This window comes from Rhinoderma darwinii, chromosome 5, assembly GCF_050947455.1.
Source record: "Rhinoderma darwinii isolate aRhiDar2 chromosome 5, aRhiDar2.hap1, whole genome shotgun sequence".
In the NCBI taxonomy this organism is placed as follows: domain Eukaryota; kingdom Metazoa; phylum Chordata; class Amphibia; order Anura; family Rhinodermatidae; genus Rhinoderma; species Rhinoderma darwinii.
The window spans coordinates 55644845-55660574 of NC_134691.1; the positions used below are offsets into that span (position 1 = coordinate 55644845).

Consider the following 15730-nt stretch of genomic DNA (forward strand, 5'->3'; position numbering starts at 1 on the left):
GTCCAGAAAAAGGGGCGTAAGATGTGCAAAATAAATTACCATCCTGTTGACACAAAATATTGGAGATGGCAAAGGGGAGGGAAAAGTGTAACATGTTCAATGAGTTGTGCCAAATTCATATTGTTCGCCTTTGTGATAACCATGGTGCAGATTCTGCCTGTCTGGTCTAGTTTTATCCTAACTTTAACACAGACTTAATAGATCTGCCCCATTGTTTTTTTTACCAACAATCCCTATTATACTGTATATGTTCTGCTAAATTTGCACTAAAAAGTTGTTACATTTGTCATTTTTCATTAATATATAAAAGGTACTTTTTCGGTGGCCCTTTTCTTTAAGGTCACTATAGGCAGGAAGGAAAGGTGGAGGCACTCAAGGTGAAGTAGACATAAAACTGACAGAGGAATGGAATAAAAGGAGTGTCCTGGGAGGTGCAGGGGGAGGGCTGATGACTGTCACTGCCATATATACACTGCTGGGTGCTGCTTCCAACTTCAAGTCAAGCAGCAGCTACTTTCAGCACCAAGGACAGCAGCAGCCTCAGCAGCACATTACACTATGGCAGAGACTCACCTCCAAGGAGTGGAAATCTCAGCCACACAGTTCCTGGAAATCTGGCGTCATTATGATACAGATGGTGAATATCCTCTACTCTTTAAACTATATCCTCTGCCTGCATAACCATTTCATTGCCAGAGAGATGCAATGCCCTGGCATAGAAACGGTTAAAGCTCTTTCTCTTCTTATTGCTGTCATTTCCAGGCTGGCTTTATCTACATACTGGACTAATGACATCTCTTAGGTAGTTGTCTATTACTCACAGTGCACTGGAGTGGATCTCATTGTGTGTTGGTATCTGTTTTCAGGCAATGGGTACATTGAAGGGAAAGAGCTGCAGAACTTTATTCAGGAGCTCCAGCAAGCCAGGAAGAAAGCAGGACTGGTATGTGGCTATACAATATATATATATATTGCTATTTCTGTACTAAAATGTGGACCTTCCTTCTAATAATCTTTAATAAATCTATCTCTGTATGTGTATCTATCTATCTATCTATCTATCTATGTATGTATGTATGTATGTATGTATGTATGTATGTATGTATGTATGTATGTATGTATGTATGTATGTGTGTGTGTATCTATCAGTGTATGTATGTATGTATGTATGAATGAGTGTGTGTGTGTGTGTGTGTGTGTATTCATCTATGTATGTATGAGTGTATATATGTATGAGTTCATGTATGTTTGTGTGTATGTATATATGAGTGAGTGAGTGAGTGAGTGTGTATGTATGTTTATATGTATGTATATGATGTATATTTGTGTGTATGTATATATGAGTGAGTGTATGTATGTATGTATATGCTGTATGTATGTATGAGTGTATGTATTTATGTATGTATGTTTGCACGTATGTATGTATGTATGTATGTATGTATGTATTTATAAATATGTTTAGTGTTATGTCAACCACAGCTGCAGAAGCTGTAAATGTATTGATGCTTATTGACACTCCCCTTAACTAAGATTGGTGAAGTCTAAATCAATTTAAGTTTAACTGCAGCATCTACTTAAAGTATCACTTGTCACCTGCTCCATCCCCTAGAGCCTTATGTTAGGGGTTGAGACACAGGAGCAGGATTTTTTTTATCTCATGTCTGGAAATCTAATGACTTGGTATATGTGTGTGTACAAATAAATAAATGTATATATGTATATGTATGTGTATGTATATATATATATATATATATATATATATATATATATATATATATATAAAAGCCTTGTTCTTTGAATTTTTGACTACTTGATGTCCATCTAAATGACAGTCACTGGTGAAAATGTTAAGTATATGATTTCTTTTGTAAAAAGAATTCTGTTAACTATTTACTGTAGACACTTAAAATAGACTCTAAAAGGACATGAGGGACTGGAAGGCTTGATCCCTATGAGATGGTATTTTTAGATGTGGCTTTTGATGCATTGTAAATCTGCAGGATTCATATCATGACTTTCAGAGATTGCTGTGTATAGATGTCACCCATATGGTCTTGCAATGTCCATTCATTAAATGTAATGTTTGCACTGAAGTTACATAAAAATAATTAGGACTTATTGATTAATTGTCCAGACGTGTGGATTTGCAGGAAAGTCACAACTTTTTTTTAGATATTTTATTTACGGAGTTGCTAATTTACTTTATTTAGCTGGATGCTAATTTTACTATGCTTTTGTATTTTTTGTAGGCTTAGGCACAATTGAGCAATGTTAGCAAATAAATGACACGTGTTATTGAATGCTGACTAATATTTCTGTGAACTTATTATATATAGTTTAAAACATAAATACACAGGATAGATAGATAGATAGATAGATAGATAGATAGATAGATAGATAGATAGATAGATAGATAGATAGATAGATAGATAGATAGATAGATAGATAGATAGATAGATAGATAGATAGATAGATATGAGATAGATAGATAGATAGAGAGAGAGATAGATAGATAGATAGATAGATAGATAGATAGATAGATAGATAGATAGATAGATAGATAGATAGATAGATAGATAGATAGATAGATAGATAGATAGATAGATAGATAGATAGATAGATAGATAGATAACACTACTAGAATACATTAGTTATTTCGTTTTTTAAAGTTCATACAACGTAGTCATATTTGTTTTCCTACTGCTGCTGAGGGAGACAATATTTAGCTTTAACATTTCTCTCCAGCAGGTTGACATATCTTCATACAGAATAATGCACTTGTTCTGCCCAGAGGTCCCCTGTATGCTTATGTATATGTAAATAACTAAACAATCCTTCCTGCCTGCAGCCATGTCACTGAGATCATGACTTGGGGGAGGACTGATTTTTAGCTCACACTATATTAAAGAGCAGAAATGTCAATTAAATAAGTTGACAAAAAGCTATAGAACTCTAGTTTATCGTGGGTGTTCCCCAAAATAATGACCATTCAATATTAGTAAAGCAAGATTTGAGGGCAATCTTAGTGTTATCCAGGACTTCCTAAAACTCTTACAAAGTCATTTAGCATAGCTTATATAAATGTTTATTGAGCCTAGAGGACCATTGAACTGTTCATTTAGCTTTTAGAAATGTGATTCACTGACGCAAATAGATCACATATATACAAATGCCAGACAGATAGATGGGTGACCTTGGTTTACAGGACGTACAGGACGCTCATTCTCCTGGCTCTCTTTTTAGAATGGTTTTGTTATTGTTCTTATACAGGATCCATTGGACACTAAAGTAAATATTCAAAACTGAATGGCAAAGAAACCATGGGCCCTTTCTTTGTCAGGTATTCACCAACTGTCTATTCCTGACCAATATTGTCAACCTATCTAATCTCCTCTGATCCTCTCACTTGTTCTTTTCTTTACCCGTTCATTTAAGAATGTGAATACCTACTAATCTATTTCTAGAAGTCTATCTCATTCCATCTATCCTTCCTCTTCTTCTCTCATCTTCTTTTACCTTTCCTTCACCCTACCTAACCCCTCTCCCACTCCCTGTCTCCTTTCTTTTCCTATTCAATTTCCAATCCCATGTCCTCTATCCTTCCCTTTCCTCCCCCTCCCTTACATACGCTATTCTACTCCCCTTACTTCCTATATTAACCTCTCCACTCCCTTCTTTTCATTGTATCTTCTTCCATCCTCTCCTTTCACCTGTCCTTCCTTTATCTTCTGAACCCTCCACGTCCCTTACCCTCACTACCACTCTTTTCCCTTTTCTTTTTCAAGACTCTGCTTTCTTCTCCTCTCAATTTCTATTCCCATCCCTTATCTTCCCTACCCTTCCTCTCCTTTGCCTTCCCTTCTCCACTTTCCTTATTTTAATTCTATCCTTTTCTCCTTTCTGACCATTCCCTCCTTTTTCCTGTCCTTCATTCCTCTCCTTCCTCCCTTCCATTCCCTTCCCTTCCTTTCTCCTCCATACTTCCACTGCCTCTTCTAGCCCTTTTATCCCTCTTTCCATCTTCCAGGCTCTCTCCTTCCTTCTCCCTTTCAATATCCATCCCTTATCTCCTCTCTTATTCTTATTCTTCTTCCTCTCCCTTCCCTTCTCCACTCTACTTATTACTTCCTTTCATTCTATCCTTTTTTCATCTTTTTTCCTCTCCTTTGTCCTATCCTTCCTCTCCTCCCCCCTTCTTCTATCCACACCAATAACCCCATTCATCCTCCTTTTCTTCTTCCAGCCTTTTCTTTCTTTTTTTTCCCCCTCCCTGACATTTCCTTTTTCTCCTCTTCCTTCTTCATATATTTAATACAAAAGATCACTCAACATTTATGGAAAGACCAAAGCATTGACTACAAATCATTTTGACATGTTACTGGGTATCTACCACTATTGCCTTTTATTGGAAATTGCTGAGACGGTTATACAATCTAGTTATTGTTATATATTGAAGTCTTTCATTTAATCAACTGCTTAAACTGAATGTAACATCTCAGAGCAGATAGTCCAGGAAAAAAAATAATGTTAAATCAGCAGTACAAATAATTCAGAATGTAAGGAATACGGCAAGTTTCTATCATCTTATCATAAGAACACCTGACTGTACCCGACATCCCTATAAAAACGAATCTTGGTATCTGCTTTAGTTGGTAACGGCGCAAGTACATTTGTTATATTGTCGCTGCACTTACAATTTCTTCAGAACATTGGCTGTTACAGGAAGGAATCTTGAGGTATCTAGCCGTGAATTATTGGTGTTTTTATCTTTATGGTTTGGCTGTGACAATTTCTTGACCTTGTAGCACAAGACTATGCAGCACTGAAAGTTCCTTGGCAATTTTTCTTATAAGATAAAAAGTCCCAAAAGGCAATCACGCTCCTGTGACCCTTTGTTAGACTACCCTAAAAGTGAGCAAATGTTGTATGAACTGCGCCATCAGCGGACTTTAGAGTGATCTGGGCATTAAAGGTCATGGGCCCCCCATTAACCGTGTTATACATGGTTCACTTCAGTTTAGTTAATAAAATGTATTTTACATGCAAATGCATTTTTTACAGGTTCTGCACTTAAGTTTTAATAAGTGCTCTAACTGACTGATGGGCTGCAGTCCCATTCTGGTCATGGGCACTCAAGCACTCCCCTAATGCCCAAATGGTCACTCCACCCCTAAACTGAACTATTGTTACCAATATTTATCAGTACTTATCCCTGCAGAAAATTCAACGTCAGTGAAGTGTTTAAAAATATGTAAATATATATATATATATATATATATATATATATATATATATATTTTATAGTTCTATCTCCCTCTGACTGCATCAGTTTTATTTCATTTTCTACTTTTGTTACCTCTTAATTTTGATGAATTAGTGCAGCTTATGATACACTTGAATTGAAAATAATATTGAAATTACTAAATTGCTAAATAAGATTTACAGCTATGTGTAAGCAGATTTATACAGCTCTATTTGAAAGCAAAAAAAAAAATTGTATGCAGTAAGCTCCCCCTAGTGGTGGCTTCAGGCAGTCTCAATTTTATAATTTGAAGGGGCTGTCCAGAATTAGAAAGACATACCTACCGTTCTTCCAAAAATATTACCACCATTCACTTCAATGGTGTGGCACTGTTTTTGGAAGAGAGCAGCCACGTTTTTCTAATCCATGTTAACCCCTTTACCTCCATTGTTATGCAGGAAATATGGGGATTGGGGCTCTGTATAAGACAAACAAAACTCCGACTCCTATAAAGATATATTATGAAATTAATCAGCACAGATTTTATACCTAAATATTAAATGAATATTCACTATTCTGCATTTTCTAACACAAAATAATAATTCCACTCTCGACTCATCTATGAATCAGACAGACCCCTTTAAACCAGGGTATGTGTAAACAAAACCTAATAAAACTAAACTAAATGGACCCTGAATCGGGTATTTTAAAATAAAGCATGACCTATTTGCTATTGTAGCACTTATAAAAAGCACATTAGTGCAGTTCACTTCAGACTCCAGTAAATTTGCCATTTTTCTTGTTTGCAGGAATTATCAGATAAAATGAAAGCCTTTGTGGAGCAATATGGGCAGAACAGTGATGGAAAGATCGGGATAGTAGAGGTAAGATTCATGACCAATGTTTAGATGCATTTTATGGTTTGCTCACACACAATGGTCCGATGTGCAGGATAAATTGTATTGTATAAATTAGTGACTTTTCATCCATTTATTCAGCCATGAAGAAAATGAACAGAGCTCAAGAAAATTAGCAAGGAACAGTATAAAGGAAGCATATTCATTATCTCGTGTTGTAAGTCTGAGAGCAAAAGGCTTTTGAGCTTCTCTTTAGGGAAAGCAGAAATAACTCATAGCAGGGTAATGGGACATTGGATGGAGGCGCTAAGTCAAAATAGCCTTATTTTTTTACAGTATTTATTAGCAAAGAGAATTTGAATTACATTTTGATCTCATTTTCTCTCCATGAACGGAAATTCAAGGACAGTGCATTAAATAAATTCACTAGAAAATACTTGTAACCATGGTTTACATTGAAGAAGGAGGGCGCTATAGAAACATTTTAAGTGCCCGTGCTTCTATCCTGGTGCACACCTTGTACAATATGGTGGCCCCAAGTGAAATCTGCCCCCCTGCCCTTTTATGCTCGTGCCCCATCTCTACTCCAGATGGGGAGTAATGCGGAGCTTTTGTCTTGAAAACCATGGGGCAGAAGCAGGAAAGGGGCTCATTTCCACATACATGTCCAAAAGTGGTGTGGTAGGATGTAGCAGTGTTACACATGCTCCTAGTTCTGGAACCAATAGAGTATTTGGGCAAAACAATGACCCCCCGGTAGTGTGACAATTCTTATTATGTGCCTCTATATTGTACCACTGCAAGTGAAATGTGATATGACATGGCACCCATTGGTGATTATGTAATACATGGTCTTTTGCTGAGTCCTTCACCCATTAAGTCCTCCATGATACCGCTGAGTCTTTGCAGTGGGTCTTTGCTCTGGCTAATAGAGGGGGTCACTAGCAGGTGACGCTCTCTTATGACACCCATATGCCCTAAAAGAGCATATGGAAAAGGGTTGTTAACATATAAGTCGTTTTTACAGGTACTAGATGTTCACATTTTAACGACCTCTTAGTACTAACTGGAGACATATAATAGGTTTTAATAACAGCAGTAAGCCTACCAACAGATGGTTTCCAAGTAGCAAAAAATAGTAAAAATGAATGCAAAAAAAAAAAAGGAAGGTATCTGAGATATAACATACATGCTAGATTCTAGATCTGCTGATTATATAGTCAAAGGTGGCGCTTTACTTACAGGAAAATGTTAGACAATGATGCTTAAAAACCTCCATTGTATCAAGTGCTCATTATGTTGAAATGATGGCGTATTACAAATGTTTTAGAGCTACTAAAAAAAAAATGTAGGCACATCTTGTAGATAATGACAAGCTTGTATATAAGGCAGAATATTACGTTACACTTTATAACTGTGTACAATGCTGTAAATATCCATTATCAGCAAGTCTCCATAACAAGCAGCAATTATATCTAGAACTTGATGATAGACACTTTCTGCCTCTGTAATTGTACCGGTTAATGACAGTTCCGTGGACACAGTTAAGCGTAGATGTGGTTGTTTAGAAGATTATATGAAGAGGAAGAGCATCATTGATTGTGGACACTCACATTGACCTGTCCAGAACATAGTTACCTATACTAAGGAGCAGGACAGAATCTGCAGGTGGTGAGTGTGTCAGCAAAAAATGGTTGGCCCATGAGACTTTGATGTAAATGTTGCAGATGTAGATGTCGATGACTGGTATGGTTGGTATGGTATGGTATGGTTATGGCAGCAACAAGTCAGCATTAAAGAACGATCTGCACTGAACATAACACAGTATGCTGGTTTCGCCCAGACACTTAGACTAACTGCTAAATAGGCATTTACACCAAAGTCTCCATGCTACAAGGAAGATCCTCTGATTTCCCGGTGAGTGTATGGTGGTCTTGTGCCAACACCAACGCATGTGAACATAAAAAGCTGCAGTGTAAAGCATGGGAAAGCAGGAGTCTTTCAGACAACTTCAGACCTCCTATCCTGTTTAGACTGCCATGCAGCTAAGTTGCAATTACTGGGCATATTTGTGCCCTAATGGAGCAGAGCTGAAAAGCTACCAAGCAGCCATCACTAAGGAAAAAATAGCAGTTAAGCATCACCCACAGGGTAGTAACATAAATATACTTTTAAAGACCTGACTTGGAATAAAAGAGCTCTCTTGATACAGGATGTCTGTTTTAGTAAATACTTGCATTTTCCATCTCTTAGAATTGTGCTTTGTGCCATTTCCATATTTTTCCTTCTGGAAATGTATGAATAATTTGACAACTGGACGTTACTATTTCCCTTGTCTATAAGATGTTTCCCTACATAGTCTGACACTGTAAGCACTGATTGGACAGCGTCAGCAGGCATAGGGATATGCTCCATGGGCAAGGGGAATGGTAACACCCAGTTGGTACATTTCCAGGAGGAATAACAGAGGAAAATCACAAGAAAAGATGATCCAGAATTGTTATTTTATGGGGAATACAAGTATTTACTAAAACAGAAGTGTCAGGAGAGCAGAGAGGTTAAGAATGTATTAAAGGGGTATTCTCAGAATCGACAGGAAAGGTGATAAGTGTCTGATTACTGGGACTTCCACTAATCACTAGAACGGGAGTCGCGATCCCTCCTTCCTCCTCACTGCTCCCCCTGCAGGAGAATCTTGAATGAGCCGCTCCATTTAATGTCTATGGGACTGACATAAACAGCTGAGCATTGTACTCGACCTTTCTCCATTAGTCCCATAGATTTTGAATGTAACAGCACAGCCAATGCTCATCCACCTCACCAGTCAATGTTCTCCTCACTGTGGATGAATAGGGGGCTTGGGACCACTGTTCTAGAGATCAGTAGGGATCTTAGCGGTCAGACACTTATTACCTGTTCGGTGGATAGGTGATAAATATAGATCCTGGGAATACACCTTTAAGGGACGCAACGCCATACTATATGGATAATTCCTAAGATGTTTTTTTTTCCTTTTAAGGGAGTTAAAGGAGATTTGTGTTAAGGGTTGCAGCTTTCTGTTTACAGGAAATGCAATTTTTGTGTTGACGATCCATTAGCTTTCGTTTAGGAAAACTTCTCCCAAATTTTGCCCAATTAAAATCTGTACGACTTTTCCAATATTATGTGTGTTTAACGCTTTAGCACAAATCTTGCTTAAAACACATCAATATTTTTTAAATTAACTCGGCCTGCAGCTAAGCACAGCGCCGTTCCTATTCCAATGACGTCTAGCAATAAGGGGTATATAGTGGATTTTACAATCCTTATGACTTGTGATGTATTCACAAGCACTCTTCCTATGAATAATATAGGAATATACAGCTGCGCTCACAGATGCATTGCCAAATATATTCTTTAATGTACACAGACAATGTATAATTTAATCACTCACCAAACATACCTTAGAAAGCCTTGCATGAAATTTCAATATCAAATGTTAAATCCTATACATTCTGTATGATAACCTACATTGTGGCTACAGCATCATTGACAAGATACATAAATATTGCCTACATTTACAGTATATTTAAGGTTTCATGTATAATGTATAAGCTCATATTATAGCAATGTCTCTATATTTATATGACATCAATCTCTCTTGATGAGCACTGTACCATATAATGATTTTACCATGTAATATACAATAGTGTCAAGCTGTTAAAAAAAATAGAGAAAGGAAATGTTAATATATTACAGGGTTACGATTGTGGGTATCGTTGGCAGCATTTGAATGCAAGTGATCTGTTTACTAGGAACCTTCTGATATGTGAGGTTATATAGAGGTATACTGGCTGTATGGTGGTATGTGAGGTTATATAGGGGTATACAGGCTGTATGGTGGTATGTGAGGTTATATAGAGGTATACTGGCTGTATGGTGGTGTGTGAGGTTATATAGAGGTATACTGGCTGTATGGTGATATGTGAGGTTATATAGAGGTATACAGGCTGTATGGTGGTATGTGAGGTTATATAGAGGTATACTGGCTGTATGGTGGTGTGTGAGGTTATATAGAGGTATACTGGCTGTATGGTGATATGTGAGGTTATATAGAGGTATACTCCCTGTATGGTGGTATGTGAGGTTATATAGAGGTATACTGTCTGTATGGTGGTATGTGAGGTTATATAGGGGTATACAGGGTGTATGGTGGTGTGTGAGGTTATATAGAGGTATACTGGCTGTATGGTGGTATGTGAGGTTATATAGAGGTATACTGTCTGTATGTAGGTATGTGAGGTTATATAGTTGTATACTGGCTGTATAGTTGTGTGTGAGGATATATAGAGGTATACTGACTGTATGGTGATGTGTCTGTGAGGTTATATAGAGGTATACTGGCTGTATGGTGGTGTGGGAGGTTATATAGAGGTATACTGGCTGTATGGTGGTGTGTGAGGTTATATAGAGGTATACTGGCTGTATGGTGGTGTGTGAGGATATATAGAGGTATACTGGCTATATGGTGGTGTGTGAGGTCATATAGAGGTATACTGGCTGTATGGTGGTGTGTGAGGTTAAATAGAGGTATACTGGCTGTATGGTGGTGTGTGAGGTTATATAGAGGTATACTGGCTGTATGGTGGTGTGTGAGGATATATAGAGGTATACTGGCTATATGGTGGTGTGTGAGGTTATATAGAGGTATACTGGCTGTATGGTGGTGTGTGAGGTTATATAGAGATATACAGGCTGTATGGTGGTGTGTGAGGTTATATAGAGGCATACTGGCTGTATGGTGGTATGTGAGGTTATATAGAGGCATACTGGCTGTATGGTGGTGTAGGAGGTTATATAGAGGTATACTGGCTATATGGTGGTATGTGAGGTTATATAGAGGTATACTGGCTGTATGGTGGTGTGTCTGTGAGGATATATAGAGGTATACTGGCTGTATGGTGGTGTGTGAGGTTATATAGAGGTATACTGGCTGTATGGTGGTGTGTGAGGTTATATAGAGGTATACTGGCTGTATGGTGTTATGTGAGGTTATATAGAGGTATACTGCCTGTATGGTGGTGTGTGAGATTATATAGAGGTATACTGGCATTATGGTGGTGTGTGAGGTTATATAGAGATATACTGGCTGTATAGTGGTGTGTGAGGTTATATATAGGTATACTGGCTGTATGGTGGTGTGTGAGGTTATATATAGGTATACTGGTTGTATGGTGTTATGTGAGGTTATATAGAGACATACTGCCTGTATGGGGGTGTGTGAGGTTATATAGAAGTATACTGGCTGTATGGTGGTGTGTGAGGTTATATAGAGGTATACTGGTTGTATGGTGGTGTGTGAGGTTATATAGAGATATACAGGCTGTATGGTGGTGTGTGAGGATATATAGAGGTATACTGGCTATATGGTGGTGTGTGAGGTTATATAGAGGTATACTGGCTGTATGGCGGTGTGTGAGGTTATATAGATGTATACTGGCTGTATGGTGGTGTGTGAGGTTATATAGAGGTATACTGCCTGTATGGTGATGTGTGAGGTTATATAGAGGCATACTGGCTGTATGGTGGTGTGTGAGGTTATGTAGAGGTATACTGGCTGTATGGTGGTGTGTGAGGTTATATAGAGGTATACTGGCTGTATGGCGGTGTGTGAGGTTATATAGAGGCATACTGGCTGTATGGTGGTGTGTGAGGTTATATAGAGGTATACTGGCTGTATGGTGGTGTGGGAGCTTATATAGAGGTATACTGGTTGTATGGTGTTATGTGAGGTTATATAGAGGTATACTGGCTGTATGGTGTTATGTGAGGTTATATAGAGGTATACTGCCTGTATGGTGATGTGTGAGATTATATATAGGTATACTGGTTGTATGGTATTATGTGAGGTTATATAGAGGCATACTGCCTTTATGGTGGTGTGTGAGGTTATATAGAAGTATACTGGCTGTATAGTGGTGTGTGAGGATATATAGAGGTATACTGGCTGTATGGTGATATGTGAGGTTATATAGAGGTATACTGACTGTATGGTGATGTGTCTGTGAGGTTATATAGAGGTATACTGGCTGTATGGTGGTGTGGGAGGTTATATAGAGGTATACTGGCTGTATGGTGGTGTGTGAGGTTATATAGAGGTATACTGGCTGTATGGTGGTATGTGAGGATATATAGAGGTATACTGGCTATATGGTGGTGTGTGAGGTCATATAGAGGTTTACTGGCTGTATGGTGGTGTGTGAAGTTAAATAGAGGTATACTGGCTGTATGGTGGTGTGTGAGGTTATATAGAGGTATACTGGCTGTATGGTGGTGTGTGAGGATATATAGAGGTATACTGGCTATATGGTGGTGTGTGAGGTTATATAGAGGTATACTGGCTGTATGGTGGTGTGTGAGGTTATATAGATGTATACTGGCTGTATGGTGGTGTGTGTGAGGTTATATAGAGGTATACTGGTTGTATGGTGGTGTGTGAGGTTATATAGAGATATACAGGCTGTATGGTGGTGTGTGAGGTTATATAGAGGCATACTGGCTGTATGGTGGTATGTGAGGTTATATAGAGGCATACTGGCTGTATGGTGGTGTAGGAGGTTATATAGAGGTATACTGGCTATATGGTGGTATGTGAGGTTATATAGAGGTATACTGGCTGTATGGTGGTGTGTCTGTGAGGTTATATAGAGGTATACTGGCTGTATGGTGGTGTGTGAGGTTATATAGAGATATACTGCCTGTATGGTGGTGTGTGAGGTTATATAGAAGTATACTGGCTGTATGGTGTTATGTGAGGTTATATAGAGGTATACTGCCTGTATGGTGGTGTGTGAGATGATATAGAGGTATACTGGCTGTATGGTGGTGTGTGAGGTTATATAGAGATATACTGGCTGTATAGTGGTGTGTGAGGTTATATATAGGTATACTGGCTGTATGGTGGTGTGTGAGGTTATATATAGGTATACTGGTTGTATGGTGTTATGTGAGGTTATATAGAGACATACTGGCTGTATGGTGGTGTGTGAGGTTATATAGAGGCATACTGGCTGTATGGTGGTGTGTGAGGTTATATAGAGGCATACTGGCTGTATGGTGGTGTGTGAAGTTATATAGAGGTATACTGGCTGTATGGTGGTGTGTGAGGTTATATAGAGGTATACTGGCTGTATGGTGGTGTGTGAGGTTATATAGAGGTATACTGTCTGTATGGCGGTGTGTGAGGTTATATAGAGGCATACTGGCTGTATGGTGGTGTGTGACGTTATATAGAGGTATACTGGCTATATGGTGGTATTTGAGGTTATATAGAGGTATACTGGCTGTATGGTGGTGTGTCTGTGAGGTTATATAAAGGTATACTGGTTGTATAGTGGTATGTGAGGTTATATAGAGATATACTGCCTGTATGGTGGTGTGTGAGATTATATAGAGGTATACTGTTTGTATGGTGGTGTGTGAGGTTATATAGAGATATACAGGCTTTATGGTGGTGTGTGAGGTTATATAGAGGTATACTGGCTATATGGTGGTGTGTGAGGTTATATAGAGGTATACTGGCTGTATGGTGGTGTGTGAGGTTATATAGATGTATACTGGCTGTATGGTGGTGTGGGAGGTTATATAGAGGTATACTGGCTGTATGGTGGTGTGTGAGGTTATATAGAGGTATATTGGTTGTATGGTGGTGTGTGAGGTTATATAGAGGTATACTGGCTGTATGGTGGTATGTGAGGTTATATAGAGGCATACTGGCTGTATGGTGGTGTGTGAGGTTATATAGAGGCATACTGGCTGTATGGTGGTGTGTGAGGTTATATAGAGGTATGCTGGCTGTATGGTGGTGTGTGAGGTTATATAGAGGTATACTGGCTGTATGGCGGTGTGTGAGGTTATATAGAGGCATACTGGCTGTATGGTGGTGTGTGAGGTTATATAGAGGTATACTGGCTATATGGTGGTATGTGAGGTTATATAGAGGTATACTGGCTGTATGGTGGTGTGTCTGTGAGGTTATATACAGATATACTGCCTGTATGGTGGTGTGTGAGGTTATATAGAGGTATACTGGCTGTATGGTGTTATGTGAGGTTATATAGAGGTATACTGCCTGTATGGTGAGGTGTGAGATTATATAGAGGTATACTGGCTGTATGGTGGTATGTGAGGTTATATAGAGGTATACTGCCTGTATGGTGGTGTGGGAGGTAATATAGAGTCATACTGGCTGTATGGTGGTGTGTGAGGTTATATATATGTATACTGGTTGTATGGTGTTATGTGAGGTTATATAGAGGTATACTGGCTGTATGGTGGTGTGTGAGGTTATATAGAGGTATACTGGCTGTATGGTGGTGTGTGAGGATATATAGAGGTCTACTGGCTATATGGTGGTGTGTGAGGTTATATAGAGGTATACTGGCTGTATGGTGGTGTGGGAGGTTATATAGAGGTATACTGACTGTATGGTGGTGTGGGAGGTTATATAGTGGTATACTGGCTGTATAGTTGTGTGTGAGGATATATAGAGGTATACTGGCTGTATGGTGGTATGTGAGGTTATATAGAGGTATACTGTCTGTATGGTGGTATGTGAGGTTATATAGTGGTATACTGGCTGTATAGTTGTGTGTGAGGATATATAGAGGTATACTGACTGTATGGTGATGTGTCTGTGAGGTTATATAGAGGTATACTGGCTGTATGGTGGTGTGGGAGGTTATATAGAGGTATACTGGCTGTATGGTGGTGTCTGAGGTTATATAGAGGTATACTGGCTGTATGGTGGTGTGTGAGGATATATAGAGGTATACTGGCTATATGGTGGTGTATGAGGTCATATAGAGGTATACTGGCTGTATGGTGGTGTGTGAGGTTAAATAGAGGTATACTGGCTGTATGGTGGTGTGTGAGGTTATATAGAGGTATACTGGCTGTATGGTGGTGTGTGAGGATATATAGAGGTATACTGGCTATATGGTGGTGTGTGAGGTTATATAGAGGTATACTGGCTGTATGGTGGTGTGTGAGGTTATATAGAGATATACAGGCTGTATGGTGGTGTGTGAGGTTATATAGAGGCATACTGGCTGTATGGTGGTATGTGAGGTTATATAGAGGCATACTGGCTGTATGGTGGTGTAGGAGGTTATATAGAGGTATACTGGCTATATGGTGGTATGTGAGGTTATATAGAGGTATACTGGCTGTATGGTGGTGTGTGAGGTTATATAGAGGTATACTGGCTGTATGGTGGTGTGTGAGGTTATATAGAGGTATACTGGCTGTATGGTGTTATGTGAAGTTATATAGAGGTATACTGCCTGTATGGTGGTGTGTGAGATTATATAGAGGTATACTGGCATTATGGTGGTGTGTGAGGTTATATAGAGATATACTGGCTGTATAGTGGTGTGTGAGGTTATATATAGGTATACTGGCTGTATGGTGGTGTGTGAGGTTATATATAGGTATACTGGTTGTATGGTGTTATGTGAGGTTATATAGAGACATACTGCCTGTATGGGGGTGTGTGAGGTTATATAGAAGTATACTGGCTGTATGGTGGTGTGTGAGGTTATATAGAGGTATACTGGTTGTATGGTGGTGTGTGAGGTTATATAGAGATATA

General features: G+C 38.8%; 1 protein-coding gene across 1 annotated transcript in view; it reads left to right on the top strand.

Moving 5' to 3' along the window:
* The first annotated feature begins 511 nt into the window (after positions 1–511).
* CALB1 (calbindin 1) overlaps positions 512–15730 on the top strand; it is an 85689-nt gene continuing 70470 nt past the window's right edge. Inside the window, exons 1-3 of the mRNA XM_075826021.1 lie at positions 512–637; positions 867–943; positions 6052–6126. Of these exons, the coding sequence (XP_075682136.1) occupies positions 559–637; positions 867–943; positions 6052–6126 (231 nt within the window). The 5' untranslated portion in view covers positions 512–558. The remainder of the gene's footprint in view (positions 638–866; positions 944–6051; positions 6127–15730) is intronic.